Source organism: Eulemur rufifrons, chromosome 24 (genome assembly GCF_041146395.1).
Source record: "Eulemur rufifrons isolate Redbay chromosome 24, OSU_ERuf_1, whole genome shotgun sequence".
NCBI classification, from domain to species: Eukaryota; Metazoa; Chordata; class Mammalia; order Primates; family Lemuridae; genus Eulemur; species Eulemur rufifrons.
In genome coordinates, this window is record NC_091006.1 from 36,843,232 (window position 1) to 36,859,136 (window position 15,905).

General features: G+C 36.7%; 1 protein-coding gene and 1 non-coding gene across 3 annotated transcripts in view; one reads left to right on the plus strand and one right to left on the minus strand.

The window, feature by feature from the left end:
* SLC30A9 (solute carrier family 30 member 9) overlaps window positions 1-15,905 on the minus strand; it is a 198,718-nt gene that overhangs the window by 137,413 nt on the left and 45,400 nt on the right. The window contains exons 15-18 of one of the 2 annotated variants that reach the window (XM_069458581.1): window positions 14,111-14,276; window positions 11,154-11,283; window positions 9,188-9,301; window positions 5,126-5,212 (exon numbers count right to left, since the gene is read on the minus strand). In XM_069458581.1, coding sequence (XP_069314682.1) covers window positions 5,168-5,212; window positions 9,188-9,301; window positions 11,154-11,283; window positions 14,111-14,276 — 455 coding nt within the window. In that variant the 3' untranslated portion in view covers window positions 5,126-5,167. Of the gene's footprint in view, window positions 1-3,758; window positions 5,213-9,187; window positions 9,302-11,153; window positions 11,284-14,110; window positions 14,277-15,905 lie in introns of those variants that run through there. The other variant, XM_069458580.1, reaches the window with a different exon arrangement.
* On the plus strand, window positions 15,598-15,700 carry LOC138375169 (U6 spliceosomal RNA). Its single transcript, XR_011231430.1, has one exon. It is a non-coding gene; the product is annotated as a U6 spliceosomal RNA (small nuclear RNA).

Below are 15,905 nucleotides of genomic sequence, written 5' to 3' on the forward strand. Positions count from 1 at the left end.
CCTGCCCATAGCTGGCCCATGGTGGGTGAACAACTGCTTGGTTCTGATCCAGGTAGGCCTTGATGGTCACAAGAAGGACAGAGGCCACAGCCATGAGTAACTCTGCTGTCCTGGTTATCAGAAGACGCGACGATCAGGTGCGCCCGGAGGTTGGGGACCACAGCCCTAAACAATACAGTCTAACTACTGTTTACACAGCATTTCCATTGCGTTAGATATAAGTAACACAGAGATGACTTACAGTGTATCGGAAGATGTGTGCAGGTTACACGCAACACTAACACCATTTTACATAGGTAACTGAGCATCCTTGGATTCTGTTACCCAAGGGAATCCCGGAATCAATCCTCCCCAGATGCCAAGGAATGATGATATTTTAAAAGCTTTTGACTATTGCCAGTTTCCATATGTTTCCCTAAATTTCTTTCTTACATGGTTCAAATCAATGACTGAACGACTGATTTAGGTGAACTAAATATCATCTTCTGGATGTGTCTGTAAGTAATGATTAAAAGTAAATCTCAGAAGTGACAGACAATGCCCTGTCTTCCGTAAAACCTCGCTGTTCCACGCCCCCACCTCATCCCCCATCCCAAGCAACCCAAGTTAGATCCAGCTAATTGTTCCAACCACTGAAGAGAAGTAATTTGCTCATTTTATAATACAATGAATACTTCGTATCTACTTTCTATACAACGTTACTTCTGTTGGGCTCTTCTGTCTAGCAGAATGCCTGTGAGTTCCAGTCCTGGCTCTGCCCCTACTGAGTGGCCTCAGACACGTTAAACTACTCTTAGTTTCCTCATCTGCAGAAAATGTGAGTAACAGTCCTGCTTTGCTGGCTCTTTGTGAGGATTAAATGTGTTAGGACTGTAAAACAGAACCTGGCATAAAGAGCTCAAGTTATTCTGTTGATAGCTGTTATAATACCAAGAGGTATGTTTTTACTTTTAAGTCTATTTTAAAACCCTTAAAAATGTTTATTGTAAACCCTTAAAGATACACACAATTCTGTATCTTGCTATGCAAATTATAAACTATAGTGCTTCTGTCTTTAAAAGGTTTTCAATTTGGGGAGGGAACTATATCCTCTCAAAACACCAAATTACTTTGGTTTAGTTTCTCACGAAAAAGAAATACAGTTGGAATTCCTACAGGATCAGTATAGAATTCACTATACTTGGATCACAGTGCAGGCTGGCTTCAGGGTGTAGTTTTTGGTGTACCTATGTTTTGTATTTTTCTCTAAATATACTCTGTAGACACTTCTCAAAAGAACTAGCCTAATTAAAATGTTTAACTAGTAATTAAAATGTTTAAGTAATTTAGTTTTGCCAGAATGTCCTAATATATATTACTAAGTGATAGAACTTCTTAGATTTTTGTTTTATCTAACACATGATATATCAACAGCATATTAATAAGCGTTCCCTTTATACTGAAAATTGATTATAAAATGATTAAGAGCAATTATAGCTTGGTTTTGTAAAACCAAAAAAAAAAAAAAAACCCTACAAACTAACAAGCACACTGAATAAAACAGAATTCTGTTCAAAAACATACGCATGATTTTTAGGGTACAATAAATCAGATTATATTGTTTAGTTCTTAGCACATAAGGTAAAATCCCAAATAACTACGTTGCTCTTATTTACATAAGACATTTACTAACGGAAAAAGCATCCTGAGGGACCAGGACCACCTTAACCTGCCAGCGAAATCAGACAGATGAAATATAACGTAATAAACATTTTCTTTTTACATAAAACCACCAAGTCTAGGGATGCAGGTAAACTGGAATGCAAATGCAAAGGCTGTCAGACAATCTTCTACATAAATGCCTTCCACAGTTCCATTTCAGAGACAGGGACGAGGGATTTAGGGGAGACAATCTCTGAATCAACATTTTACCTTCAAGTCTTTGCTTCAGTGACTTCTGACAGTTTGGCAAATTGGGGGTCATCGCGCTCAAAAGAAATGCTGCCAAAGCTCGGCTAACGCCGTCCGAGAGGATGGTATGGATTCCAAAAGCCTGCGCAAATGTCTGCAGTTCCCAGCATCTTGCTTCAAAATGTTATCAGATTGAAAACTTAAGCCATTCTTTAGACGTGTAATTTTAGCAAAGGATTGTCTAAATTATGAGATAATTAAGGTAATACTGAAAATCATATACCAAAAACTCCAGTCTCACGACATCCTGTTGTTCTGGGTGATCTGGGTGGGGGTGTGCAGAGGGGGACGTATACAGGGATTGACTTTGCTTCTAAAACTTTTTGAAAATTTTCCAATCTGATCTTATCTCACATGTTCCCTCCTGCACGTTCAGGAACCCACCTCGTGAGAATTAGACACGAGGCCACCAACACAGTCCACGTAAACACAGATCTCCCCTCTCATTCTCCCACTGCTCTAGGCTGACCAGGTGCCCCTTACGCAGGGCGGCCGCCACCTACAGCCCATTCGAAATCCACCGTAAGCTGAAGCTGAATACAGGTACAGACGCTCTTCAACATGTAACAGGGTTACGTTCCGATAAACCCATCATAACGTGGAAAAATCACTACATTGAACCATCGTAAGTCAGGGACCATTTGTATACCTCACCTGTGACAGTCCCCAGACTTTAGACCCTTGACTGTTCCTCCTCTCTGTCTAACATTACTTTCACAATTATTCTACAGAGAATATTTTCCTTGAAAATATGAAGATTTATATGCTTAAATACTCAAATGTTATGCACCAGAGACAAAGAAACAGTAGTTTAGAAAAAGAAAACAAGAAACCTGAAAAACTAAATGTTATCTTATTTTCAAAGAAAGAAGCCCAAACACCCTAGTTTCAAAATTCAAATTTGACTCTACTCTAAAAGAGGAAAAGTCATACATTTCCAAATTCCATAGAAACATTCAAAATCCTAGATGTGTTGCACTCCTTTATGTCAAATTTTATATAAATGAATTTCAACGTATCAGTGCAGAACAGAACTAGAAAGAAAAGACACCAACATAAACCTTCAATTATTATTTAAGAATGTTATGAATTCAACCAAAATCAGATTAGAAAACTCAAAGAGATATCAGAAATTGGCCTTTTTAAGGAAATCCTAAAAATATTTACCATTTGGAATAACTTCTATACATCAACCTTGAGAATCTTTTTAAAAATCAGTTGATTATTCTTGTCTAGCTCTGTGAAATTTTTCTGAGTAATTTCACTGGGAGGAAACTGGATTCAATTTGTACTTTCCCATATGGTAACGGAGTAACAACCGGCAGGCAAGACGGCGGAGGGAGAGAGAAGACATAAAATACAGGATGAATCACCATGGGTAAAACAAATTTTTTTAAAGTAGGGGTGGCTGGGCGCAGTGGCTCACACCTATAATCCCAGCACTTTGGGAGGCTGAGGTGGGAGGATCACGTGAGCTCACGGGTTGGAAACTGCCATGAGCTATGATCACACCACGACACTCCAGCCTGGGCAACAGAGTGAAACTGTCTTTAGGTAAAAAGAAAAAAAGAAAAAGAAAAAAGTAGGGGTAAGGAATTTGAAACTGTAAGTACAGAGAATCAAATTATATAAACATATAAAACAAATTTTTCTATCTTAAAAAAAATAAAATTAGAATGCTATTTTACTTAAAAGGTATAGCATGCAAAATGCTCTGTAACAGTGAAAAAAAAATACACCAATGTAAATTCTCACAATTTTCCAGTAAATGACATTTCTGGATCAAAAATCACCATTACAAGCCCTTTAATCAAAGATTTATTTTTTGTTTCCAGCATTACAATTTGCTATAATTCATAAACTTCCATCTCAGTAAGTTTCACGATACCTCACACAGGTGGTTGGGTCCACATGTTAAATACTCACTTATTCCAGCAAAGAGACCACCCGGCCGCCATTCTCACATGACCAACGCCTATGCTACCTGAACGTTTTAAAGTGCAGATGAGTTGTTTGATGGACACAGGTATGGTTTTTCATTGTATTTTCAATGACTGAGACTTGCATGTTTTTTCACCTTGATAACTTATGGTCATTAGAAAGCTATTTACTTACATACTATGCTGTAGCCAATATATCATGCTAAATGCCCCTCGTAACTGCAACAAACTCACAGACACACTATTGACTATATTATACAAAATCAGGACCATAAGTTTCAGTGTAAGAGATTTACTTGTCTCTATCTTAAAGCAAGAAATATCTCACAGTTCAGATTTACATAAGTAGTGCCTCTTTTTAAATAAATTAAAAATAAAATGCTATCCTGTCTGTAAAAATTATAAATATTTCTAGTCCATTTTACAGAATGTTAAAATGGTCATAAATGTATTATCTCCCAGTAAATAAACATTATGGCACTGAAGCCAGTTTAAAAAAAAAGTCATCACACTGGCCCATGGAAATATCTAGGATTACTTTATATCTCTTAACGTTAGAAAAAGTAAACAGAATAAGGGGAAAAAGCCAGGAAGAAAAAGAAATTTTACAAAATGGCAACTCCTATGACCTAAAAGAGTGTACAATAATGCCTGCATCCAACTCAGCAAACTAAGCCATTTCTGGAATGAACGTTTGTGGATGACTAGGTTACGGAGTGCTCTTCTCAGCACTCAGGTCAAAATCACAGGGGATGGAGAAATAATTTCCACATTTCATAAGGAAAGACAGACTTCGAAACGGATGGACAGTTTAAAAACCACATACCAAGATTTATCCAGAATATTCAAGATTGGCATTTTGATGGAGTGAAATCTTCAGTGGCATGAGAATTAAAAATCACAATCCTGTGTGGACGCCACTTACTGTTACCAACGTGAAGAAAGGAAACATGATTGCAAAGTACAACACACACGGACAGGCTAAAATGAGAAATTACGAACAATTTTAAGTAACCAAACTGTTCCCTATGGAAGCATAAAAACATGATTTTCAAATTGATTCAACCTGAATGTGTCTCTTAGATGTAAGAAGCAGATTTCATTCTGTGGCCTGTTGAACTGCTCTTTACACAAAATATTTCCTCCACCTTAAAAAAAAAACAGGCTTCTGAGTGGCTCTGACGCCTCCAGTGTGGGAGAGGAGGACACGGGCTGTGCAGAGTGGCTGTACGTACTTGTTTCCAAGGCCTCCACCACGGTGACTCATCCCACCGAATCTAGAGTATCTCCAAATCTACGTGTCGGATTTCAGGATTTCGTTTCTGGAAGGAAAAATCACCACCACGTTATTCACAGCAAAATAAAATCTTCTGTTTCTTTTTATTCCTTTTCATCACTAGAGCCACTGAAAACATATGGTCAAGCTATTTCACTATAGCGTACCAACAAGAGGGATATTTGCATAAGAAACAAGGTACGATCAGTAAGTGAGCAGACACACTACAAACAGTTAACAGTCCCACCTCCCTGAGTTGTTTCATGTGCTCATTAATACAGAAATGCACTAGTTCGTGCCAAGCATTCCAAAGCACTGAAAATATGCTTTAAATGTGGTGAAAGGAAAATTACTGCAAAACAATAATAATCAGAAAGAGTAAACTGATAATCACTTATTTTATGTGCTTCAGCAACAACCCCTACAGTCTTGAGCCGGGCACCGTGCTAGAAAAGGGAGCTATGATTATTAAATAAGACTCTGCTCCTGACCCTGAAGGACTCAAGTTAAATACCCGCCTACAAATTAAAGTAGTAGAGCCGATAATAAAAACAGTTAAACTTTACTGAGTACGTGCTCATGCGTCAAGTACTGTGCTAAGGGACTTTATGGGGCACACATGCATGTATGTTTTAAAATCCTCATACTAACCTAATTATTATTTCCATTTTACATATGGGAAAACTAAGGTTTGGCGACATTAACTACCCTGTGCAAAGTCACACTGCTAGTAAGTCATGGAGGCAGGACAGATTCCAGCCCTGACTCCAGACCCCAGGCTCCTAACTGTTACAGTGCACTAAATAGGAACACGGGGAACAAAATGAGAGAGCAATCGCTTTTGCTCATGAGATCCAGAAAGAGTCCAATAACGACAGACTCTCTAAGCTACGTTTGAACATGGGGAGTCTTCCAGACAGATGATGAAGAGTATCTGGACAGAAAAACCAGCGTGAGCAAAGGCGGGGAGCCCGGGAAGCTCGCACTGGCCCGACAGCAGAGTCAGCACAGAAGCTGCAGAAAGGGCAGGGCCATGACGAGGCTGGAAACAGCAGCAGAAAGCAGGTTTGTAGAAACGTTACGTGCTAGCTTATGAAACTTCAACTGAACAACAACAAATTCCATCTATTATCATATGCCTGCTCTGTGCCGGCCACTCAAGCAGACAACGACGAACAGGAAACAGTGTTTGCCAATGGACATGTGTCTAGAAGTGAGGTGATACAGGTAAGTGGGCAATTATAATACTCTTCTACAGACTACAGTAAGAGTTTGGGGTTTCTGTTTCTTATGAGTACACAAAGGAAGGACACCTAAATCAATTCGAGGGGAACTAAAAATGTAATAAAATGTAATATAATAATGTGAGAGTGGAGGAGGAAAAGGTGCATATAATAGAACTAAATCTGCAGCCATCAAAGAGGAGATAAATACTGTTAAATCAAGAGGAGCAGCATAAGACTTTTATGTAGAAATATGGCAATAAATAAAAACATACTAAAAGTATTAAAACTGGTTGTCTCTGAGAAGTATGATGAAGGAATGAGCAGGGTGATACTTGTGTTATAATCTTTTCAGTTGTTTGACTTCATAAATCTTGTGCATTTGATAAAAATTGCAAAGGTAAATCAACAAGGGGAGAAAACGCTCCTGTAAGTGATTCTGATAATCAATCAGGATGAACAATTCTAGCTGAAAAGTAACATCCTAGAACTATGTTCTTATTATTTGTACTCAAGGAATTCAGCTATAAAACTAAAATCTGGTACGATACTGGAGTTCTGCCCCAGGCAGGACTTTCCACCGAGTGGACACAGGGATTCTTCTCACCACTAGTGCTGCTCAGGTGGGCCTGGCTGCTCTCCTGGACCCTAACGTGAGCACGGTCAGGGACCCCAAACATGGAGGGCACACTTTTTCCTCAACTTTTTCTTTATTTGAAACTATTCCCTGTCTCTAGAACTCCTTAAATTCAATATGGAATAAAACACCATTTCTCCAGGCACAAATGAAACTCAATCTTATTTTCCTACTCCATTCAACCCCTACATATCCTAATCTGACTTGAAAAATTTAGATGTATAGGGGAAGTCTGACATTGTTCTATTTAAAAATCACTATATAACAAACGTATACTAATAAAAACTTTATCTCAAAGAAAAAAACCTAAAAACTTAATTTACTCTGCTTTTTAAATCACGTTTTCAGAGAGAAAACTCATCAAATTTGTATCATGTATGTGCACAATACAAAGCAGACACACGTTTCCTGAATGAATAAATGAATAAGAGAAACAGAGTTAATGTTTCTTAAAATTCAGTGTTTACTGCCTAGCAAGATACCACGTCCTTGGTAGAAACTGATATTTGTTAAAAACAAAACAAAACAAAAAAACAACCTGAAAATCAATAATTGGTGTCCAACTTACAATTTTCATTCATTTATTCAACAGATACTGTCAAATACACTATATCCCATGCACTGCTCTATGTCAATTAGATTATTTTATGTACCAGAGAGATTTTATTCCAATACTCATATATAGAGAAAAATCAAATTATATAATTTATTTTCCAATGCTACAGACTTAAGAAAATATAATAGGCAGATGCAACTAGAGAAACAAAGACAAAGTAAAGAGCAGAGCATTTAACTGGAACGTATGAGGAATTTGCAAATGCTATGGCAGCCTCCTAATTCCAGTAAAATCATTTCACTGGAAACACAGAAACCTTCATAGAGGGATAGGGGAGAAGGGTTTGTCTACACTCTGATGCATAGAAGTAGGACAAAAAAAATTTATGTTAACAGTTCAAAGAACTTCAAAATAATAATAAGGTATATTTTATAATTCTCATTTTGTAATGAGAATTTAAGAATTAGTCTCTATTAATTTTAACACCATTACTTAGAACTATGCAAGTTCTAAAATTTTGAGCCAAAAGTATCATCTATTCTAATACTCAATGGCATTACTCAACAGAGATGGCTATACTGGTGTAGAATTATATTAATGAGTGTGACCTTCCAAAGTAACTCAATAATAATTAAAATTTAAACTTGGAAGGCAACCACGAGATACTAAAAATGTGAGCTTATGCCACTGTACAAAGTTTTGTGTCCAAAAGAGAATCAGCTTATTTTCATGAATATGAACCACAATTGCATTCATGCAATTCCTTTTGGTTTGGTACCTCAACTATGAAGAACTTTCCTTTGACTTAAGATTAATAATACTTTATCACTTTAACCAGAGATGTTTCCACCTCAATGTATGGATTAAACTTAGCTTACTGGTTTGACAGACTTATATAATTCAAAAACACTATTAATGATTTAATAGCATTTAGTTTAAATATAAAGGTAGCTAAACAAAAACAATAAGCTTATCCGATTGTGATAAGAATAAATATAGTTGAGAATCACCAATTTGGTAATATTTTTTTTTTAGAGACAGGGTCTCACTCTGTTAGCAGTGGTAGGATCATAACTCACTACAACCTCGCATTCCTGGGCTCAAGGGATCCTCCTGCCTCAGCCTCTCGAGTAGCTGGGACTACCGGTACATACCACCATGCCTGGCTAATTTTTTTTTAAATTTTTAAATTTTTGTTTGTAGAGCTGGGGTCTCGCTACTATGTTGCCCAGACTGGTCTCAAACTTCTGGCCTCAGCTCTTGTCCTTTGCTAAGAAAGAGCAAGGTTCCTAGAAAACTTTCAAAATACTTCTAATTTAAAAACAAACAAACAAAAAACCTTTTATTTTAAAGACTAAACAGGCAATACGGAATAGTGGTTATAAGTGTAGAATTTGGAACTGAATAACAGTTCAAATCACAATTATCCTATGTCCTTGGGTAAATTATCCAACTTCTCTAACCCAATCATTTTCTTGCTTATAAATCCCTACACCTGGGGTTCCTGAGAGTGTGGAAGGCATGTGATGCACTCGGTGTCCGATGTAGAGTAAGTGCCCCAAAGTTGGTTATCATTATCATGTTATTTTTATGAATACATCTTACTTTCAGTTCCTTCTCAAGTCTATCTACTTCAGCTCCTAAAGTATCAATAATATTTTCTCCATGTTTAAGCATAAAAGTCTCTAGCTCTTCAGGAGTTTTCACTTCTTGAATTTCCTATAAAGAAAATGAAAGCAAGAACAAATTAATTTCTAAAAAATTCTTGACAATTCCTTTAAAAAAAATTTATAACAAACACCATTAAATTTAATGGGAAAAAAAAAAAACCAACTTTAAGCCATAGGCAATGGATTAGCTATTTCCAAACGCTACACTAATTTTGCACTACAAAATTAGTAGGAAGAGAATAGACTATTCAAGAAATGGTGTCAGAACAATCATTTTCTTGTGAGGAAAAAGTATTAAATCCCTACCTCAGACTATTAAACAAATAATTCTAAGTGGATTAAAGACCTAAGGGTAAAAAGCAAACCACAAAACTTAGAAGAGAATATTTTTATGATAATGGGATATGGAAGGATTTTTCAAGCAAGATAATAAGAAACACAGAGGAAAAGATTATAAATTTGACATTAAAATTAAAAACCACATTAAATCTTCTGTACAACCACAGAGTGAAAAGTCAAACTAGAAAAAGGTATTTGCATATGTATAACTGTGGAAGAATTAGTATTGAGCATATTAAAAATAAAATGCTTAAAATCTGTCAGAATAATAAAAATTAACTAAAAACAAATTAAAAAGCAAGAAGCAATGTAGACGAAATTCCAGTGGTCAATGGACTTCAATGTTTATTAACCTCACTACTCTGAGAAATAAAATTAAAACAAGATACTATTTCACACCTATCATTTTTTAAAAATTTCAAAACTTTACCAACACAACCAGGTAAAAATATGAAGCAACAGAAACTCTGATACACAATGGTGGCAGTTAACCTGACACACTTGAGAGAACAATCTGGCAATTCTCCAGGGAAGCTGAAGATAAGTACACTCAATGGCTGACCTATTTTAAATCTAGCTATCTATACACTACCTTACAGAAACTTTTGCACAGTGCACAAGGAAACACGTATGTGAACACGGAGAATGCCACCATGGCACTGTTTCGTAAGTGTCCATCAGATAGAGACAGGATAAATAAATCGCAGTATATGCACAGGATGAAATATTATATAACAATGAAAGTAAATTAACTAGAGGCACATAAATTAACATGGAACAATCCCAAAAACATGCTGTTAAGCAAATTGTAGAGAGATACATACAGTACAATACCATTTATACCAATTTATAAACATTCCAAATGCTACATATTACGCTAAAAAGTGCTGAAAAGTATAAAAATCTGAATGGAAATGATAGGTACCAAATTTAACATAATGTCTAATTCTAAGGCTAGAGAAAGAAGAATAGGATCTAGAAAGAGGCAACAGGGGCCTGAACTGTTTTTGTCATGATTTACTTCTCTAGACCTTAAACAAGGTCAAAACATAACATGGCAAAATGCTAAGATTTGACAAAGGCCAAGCAGTAGCCTCTGTGCTATTCATTGTATTATCTTCTGTAAATTCTCTTTTATTCTTAACAAAAAAGCACGGATTCTGGAGTCAGATCTAGATTCCCACCTGACGCCATACATACGGCTCTGCAACTCTGGGCAAGTTACCTCATCTCTCTGTGTCCCCATCTGCCCATATGCTAAAATGAAAATGTCATTTCTTTACCCCACAGGGTTGCTGACGGCAAATTAAATAAAACAGACAAAATGCCTGGCACTTAACAAGCACTTAATAATAAGTTTGTTCTTCTGCTATCTCCTCTGAACCACGCTATAGTAAATAAAAACGTCTGTCAAATTTCGGAACCTAAGAAGCTGAGAGCTGAAGTGACTTTAAGATCTGTTAAAAAAAAAAAAAAAAAAGATTTTTTGTTTGCTTTAAAAGTAAATTTTCTAACCCTCAGCCCCTCAGCTATATAGGAAAATGATAAATACATAAACTTACTTGTAGCATTTGATCAAAATCTTGTTTTTCCAAATACGATCTTGTAACAACTCGTCCATCGAAATCTACTTCTGCCTTAAATCTTACTTTACCCAATCCCAGATCTGTGGCTTTGACATCATGAATTGCCCTGCAATCAACAACAATACACACAAATTTATACACATGCATCACATACGTACACACGTATATACTTTAATAGCACAAAGTCTAGAATTCTTGTTTTTTTTCCTGCTAGTGATGAAAAATGGACTAAGATGGCTTCAGAGCATTCACCATTAAGTGCCACCTAACACTTTCCAAGGTTTGCTGTCCATTTAGATTTCTTTGCATAATGCCATATAAAGGCACAAGCTTAACAAATGTTATTTTATGGTAATTTGTATACATATGAGTTATAAAGCTTGGGTATTAAAAAATCATTAACTCAAAATCGCTTTTCTAAAATGTTGTGTTATCTCATAAACCTTTTTTTCCCCTGTATCTACTTAACAATTTCCTAAATACCATTCACAAAAGAAAAATTTTTTTGATAATAGTGATTTAGAGTATACTAATCACTTTTATGTTCACTGGCTTCTTTAAAAGTCTTCACACAGTGCCATGAAGTTCTCTGGTAGAATGAGGTTAACGATATTAACAGCTACCGCGGGGGACCTGCTAGTGGGGATACGGAGCCAACACACGTGCACCAAACGCTCAGTACACAGCACCAGCCACAAGGCAGGCGTCTCAGGGCGGCTTCCATCACGCCGTAGGGTAGCACCCTTACTTTACAGGTGGTAAGACGGGCCCAGAGGGGCGCCCGCGACCTGCTCAAGGTAACCTCAGTAAACTTGAAAGGACAGAAGTAATACAAAGTATATTCTCTGACCACAGTGAAATAAAACAAAGCAGTAACAGAAATAAATTCGGGAAACTCGCAAATACGTAGAAACTAAACAATATACAAAAAGAAATCAAAAAGGAAATAAGAAAATATGGTAAGACGACTAAAAATGATAAAACAGGCCAGGCACAGTGGCTCAAGCCTGTAATCCTAGCTCTCCGGGAGGCTGAGGCAGGAGGAGTTAGAGATCAGCCTGAGCAAGAGTGAGACCCCATCTCTACAAAAAGTAGAAAAAATTAGCCAGGCATGGTGGCGCATGCCTGTAGTCCCAGCTACTCGGGAGGCTGAGGCAGGAGAATCACTTGAGCCCAGGAGTTTGAGGTTGCTGTGAGCTAGGCTGATGCCACTGCGCTCTAGCCAGGGCAACAGAGTGAGACTCTGTCTCAAAAAATATATATATATAACATACCAATATTTATGGGATGCAGAGAAAATGGTACTTTAAAAAAATATATATATATATAGCTACAAATGTCTATTACATATAAAATATATATTTATATATAAAATAAATATAGAAAATATATATATATAGCTACTAATGTATATTAAAAGAAATATATCAGAACTTAACCTACCATCTTAAGACACTAGATGTCTTCAAAAGAGAAAACTAAACCATTAAAAGTTACTAAGTCTGGTACTGATTTTAAGAATGCCCAACTTCTGAGTTGGGTGGAGACAGGGACGGCAGGTGGGGTGGAGGGAGAACATTCAACTTCTGATCTTTTTTAAGAGACTGGGACTCACCATGTGACCCAGGCTGGAGTGCAGCGGCTCTTCACAGGCACGATCATGGTGCGCTACAGCCTCGAACTCCTGACCTCAAACAATCCTCCTGCCTCAGCCTCCCAAGTAGCTGGGCCTACAGGCACGTGCCACTATACCCAGCTCTGAATGTATAATCTTGATCTAATGAGGTAACTACTTCTCAAGATTAAACATACAGGGCATAGAATATAAATCTAGTAATCACTAATATGTTGCATTAATTCAGATATATAGGTCGTTTTTAAAAGATTTAAAGATTTCAAGTATAACCCAGAAGAAAAATGCCTTCTTAAAGTTTGAAAAAATATATATAGCTAGTGGAAAATTAGGATTTCAGAAGTTTGTTCTTTTACTTTGTTACAAAACTATAAGGCTGCTGAACTGCTGAATTTCACTGAAAAGTACTGTTAGAACTCTCTATCTCTTCTGCTGATTATTTCCTAAGTCTTCAGTTCTTTAGTCTTACACAATTTAAAAGATAAGGAAAAAAAAAATTTTTTTTTTTTTTTTTTTTTTTTTTTTTTTTGAGACAGAGTCTCCCTTTGTTGCCCGGGCTAGAATGAGTGCCGTGGTGTCAGCCTAGCTCACAGCAATCTCAAACTCCTGGGCTTAAGCGATCCTCCTGCCTCAGCCTCCCAGGTAGCTGGGACTATAGCCATGTGCCACAACGCCCAGCTAATTTTTTCTTCTATATGTATTTTAGTTGGCCAGATAATTTCTTTCTATTTTTAGTAGAGACGGGGTCTCGCTCTTGCTCAGGCTGGTCTCGAACTCCTGACCTTGAGCGATCCACCCGCCTCGGCCTCCCAGAGTGCTAGGATTACAGGTGTGAGCCACCACGCCCGGCCAGGAAAAAAATTTTTAATAAGCTAAAATGGAGTCTGTTTTCAAAAGAAATATACGTGATATTTAATTTGGTAATTTTTCCATGAAAAAAAATCTTTCAAAATATGTTCAATTAGTAATTGCACTACGAATATAAGGTAAATATAAACATTAATATAAAGGTTCCACATGAAGTGTTTTCACATTAAGGAGCCAACTACTCCTATTACATCTGACTGTTCCTTATTCTAAAAAGTTCAAATATACAGAACTTAAAAGGAAACTTTTAAGGAGTTTCCTAAATTCCTATTCTTGCTTCCCTCTAAGATTATAATTCTAGAAAGAAACGGATTTTAAAAAGTTCTGAAGGCCAGGAACCCCGAACTCCCTCTGGCAGTATTCACAAACCGAGCCTCTCCCGTTTCCGGCCCGTCTGCGGGGAGCCTGGGCAGCAGCTCCGGGCAAGGCTGACCTGACGGACGGGTCGTTCTCCAGGAGCTCGGTCAGCCGCTGCACCTGCTCGGGCTGGATGGACCGCCCCAGCAGCGCCTCCGTGTTCGTGTAGATGAGGAAGGCCGAGACCACGCCCAGCAGGGTGCCCACGCCCAGAGAACCCAGGCTGTCGTACAGTGGATTGCCTGAACAAAGCACACGGGACACCAGGAAACACGCATCGCTGTTATCCCAAGGAGCGTTAGAGCAAAGAACCAAAACTAGTAAATCAAGGCGCTCAAAATTTATTCCTAATTCTTTTAATTACTCCCTTTAATGACTCCTGATAGTTTTACTATACTACAAAATGGGGATGATACAGCTTGCTTCCTATTACTTAAGAGTATTATTCAATTTAACTGTTTCAGATGCTTTTTGCATCCGCTCAGTACACAGGTTCGAGACACCACGATGACATAATGAAGGGTACATTTCCTTTAGATTTATCAATAGTACTTTTCCTACACCAGACAGACAAAATAACTGAAATCAAAAGGTCAAAGAAACCACCATTTTTTTCTTATTTTGACCAATGCTCTGTGAGAGAATTAAATTCTACCAAAAATAATACGAGTGACTCTCTTCTCATTCAACCAAAGACTATATACAGTTAGTACCACTCTAGATACAAAGGAGAGAAATTAATTCGTTACATGCTATGAGCGCCTCAAGGTAGGAGTTCTCAAGCGTGTTTCCTGGACTGGCAGCGTCAGTATCACTGGACAGAAATGCAGATTCTTAGGGCTCATCCCAGACCTTGTGCCTCAGAAACTCTGGAGCTGAGGGTTAGTACTCTGCGTATTCCCAAGGCCTCCAGGTGACTGGAACATTTGCCTTAGACTGTTGGGGCTTAGTTCTCTCCCAGAACCAGTGAGAAAGGACGGTTTACTATCTATGAATGTACGGGCAATATTTATACAGCAAACACCAATAAATATTATTAATATATTTTAAATCTTCATAGTAAATTTTACACAGTATCTTTTTATTCCAAAGATGAAATACCATGTTATATTTAACTATTTTAATGCTTGATAAAACATACATTTTGCTAAAAAAATCTTAATTTATATACTAGTTTTATTAACATTTAGTCAAAATTTAACACTAAAAAGTAAACTCATTTATCCACAGTAAGTGTTAAAAATAACCCTTTGTAAAACATAATCCACTAAAAGGTTTGTAATTATTGGGCTCAAAACCAAATATAGTTCTTTAGAAATCCAGAATTATTTTTATTTTAAAATATACTTGCATGTAAATAATACTACAGAAATCACAGGAATATTAGCTGGAAGAAAACACTTTTTAAAGAAAACATTTCTTGGTGTGTTACTCAATGTAATTTAAATAAATTAGTTAACTGAACAAAATTTAATTCATGTGAAACATAAACATATTTTTATAAGTTCAATTTGGTTTCTAATATTATGTAAAATAAAATAAATCTACTAAAGGTTGACTTATGCTCACTTCATCAGGACATACAGTATAATTGGAAGGATAAGGAGAAATTCAGCATGACCTCTGAGCAAATGACACACAAATTCATAAATTGTTCTGTATTTTTTTAAAAAGCTGACGTAAGTCATACTTTTCATAAGCCTAAAATTTTGCTAATAATTCATATATGAAAAGCATCTAAAACTATAAGGTCAACCAGAAAAACAATACTTTTTACAAATATTTAGGATCATAACGAATATTGGAGAATGCTGATTCAACAGTTTTAAAATTTGTGTTCAAAATGAGAAAGACTATTCGTACTTCACACT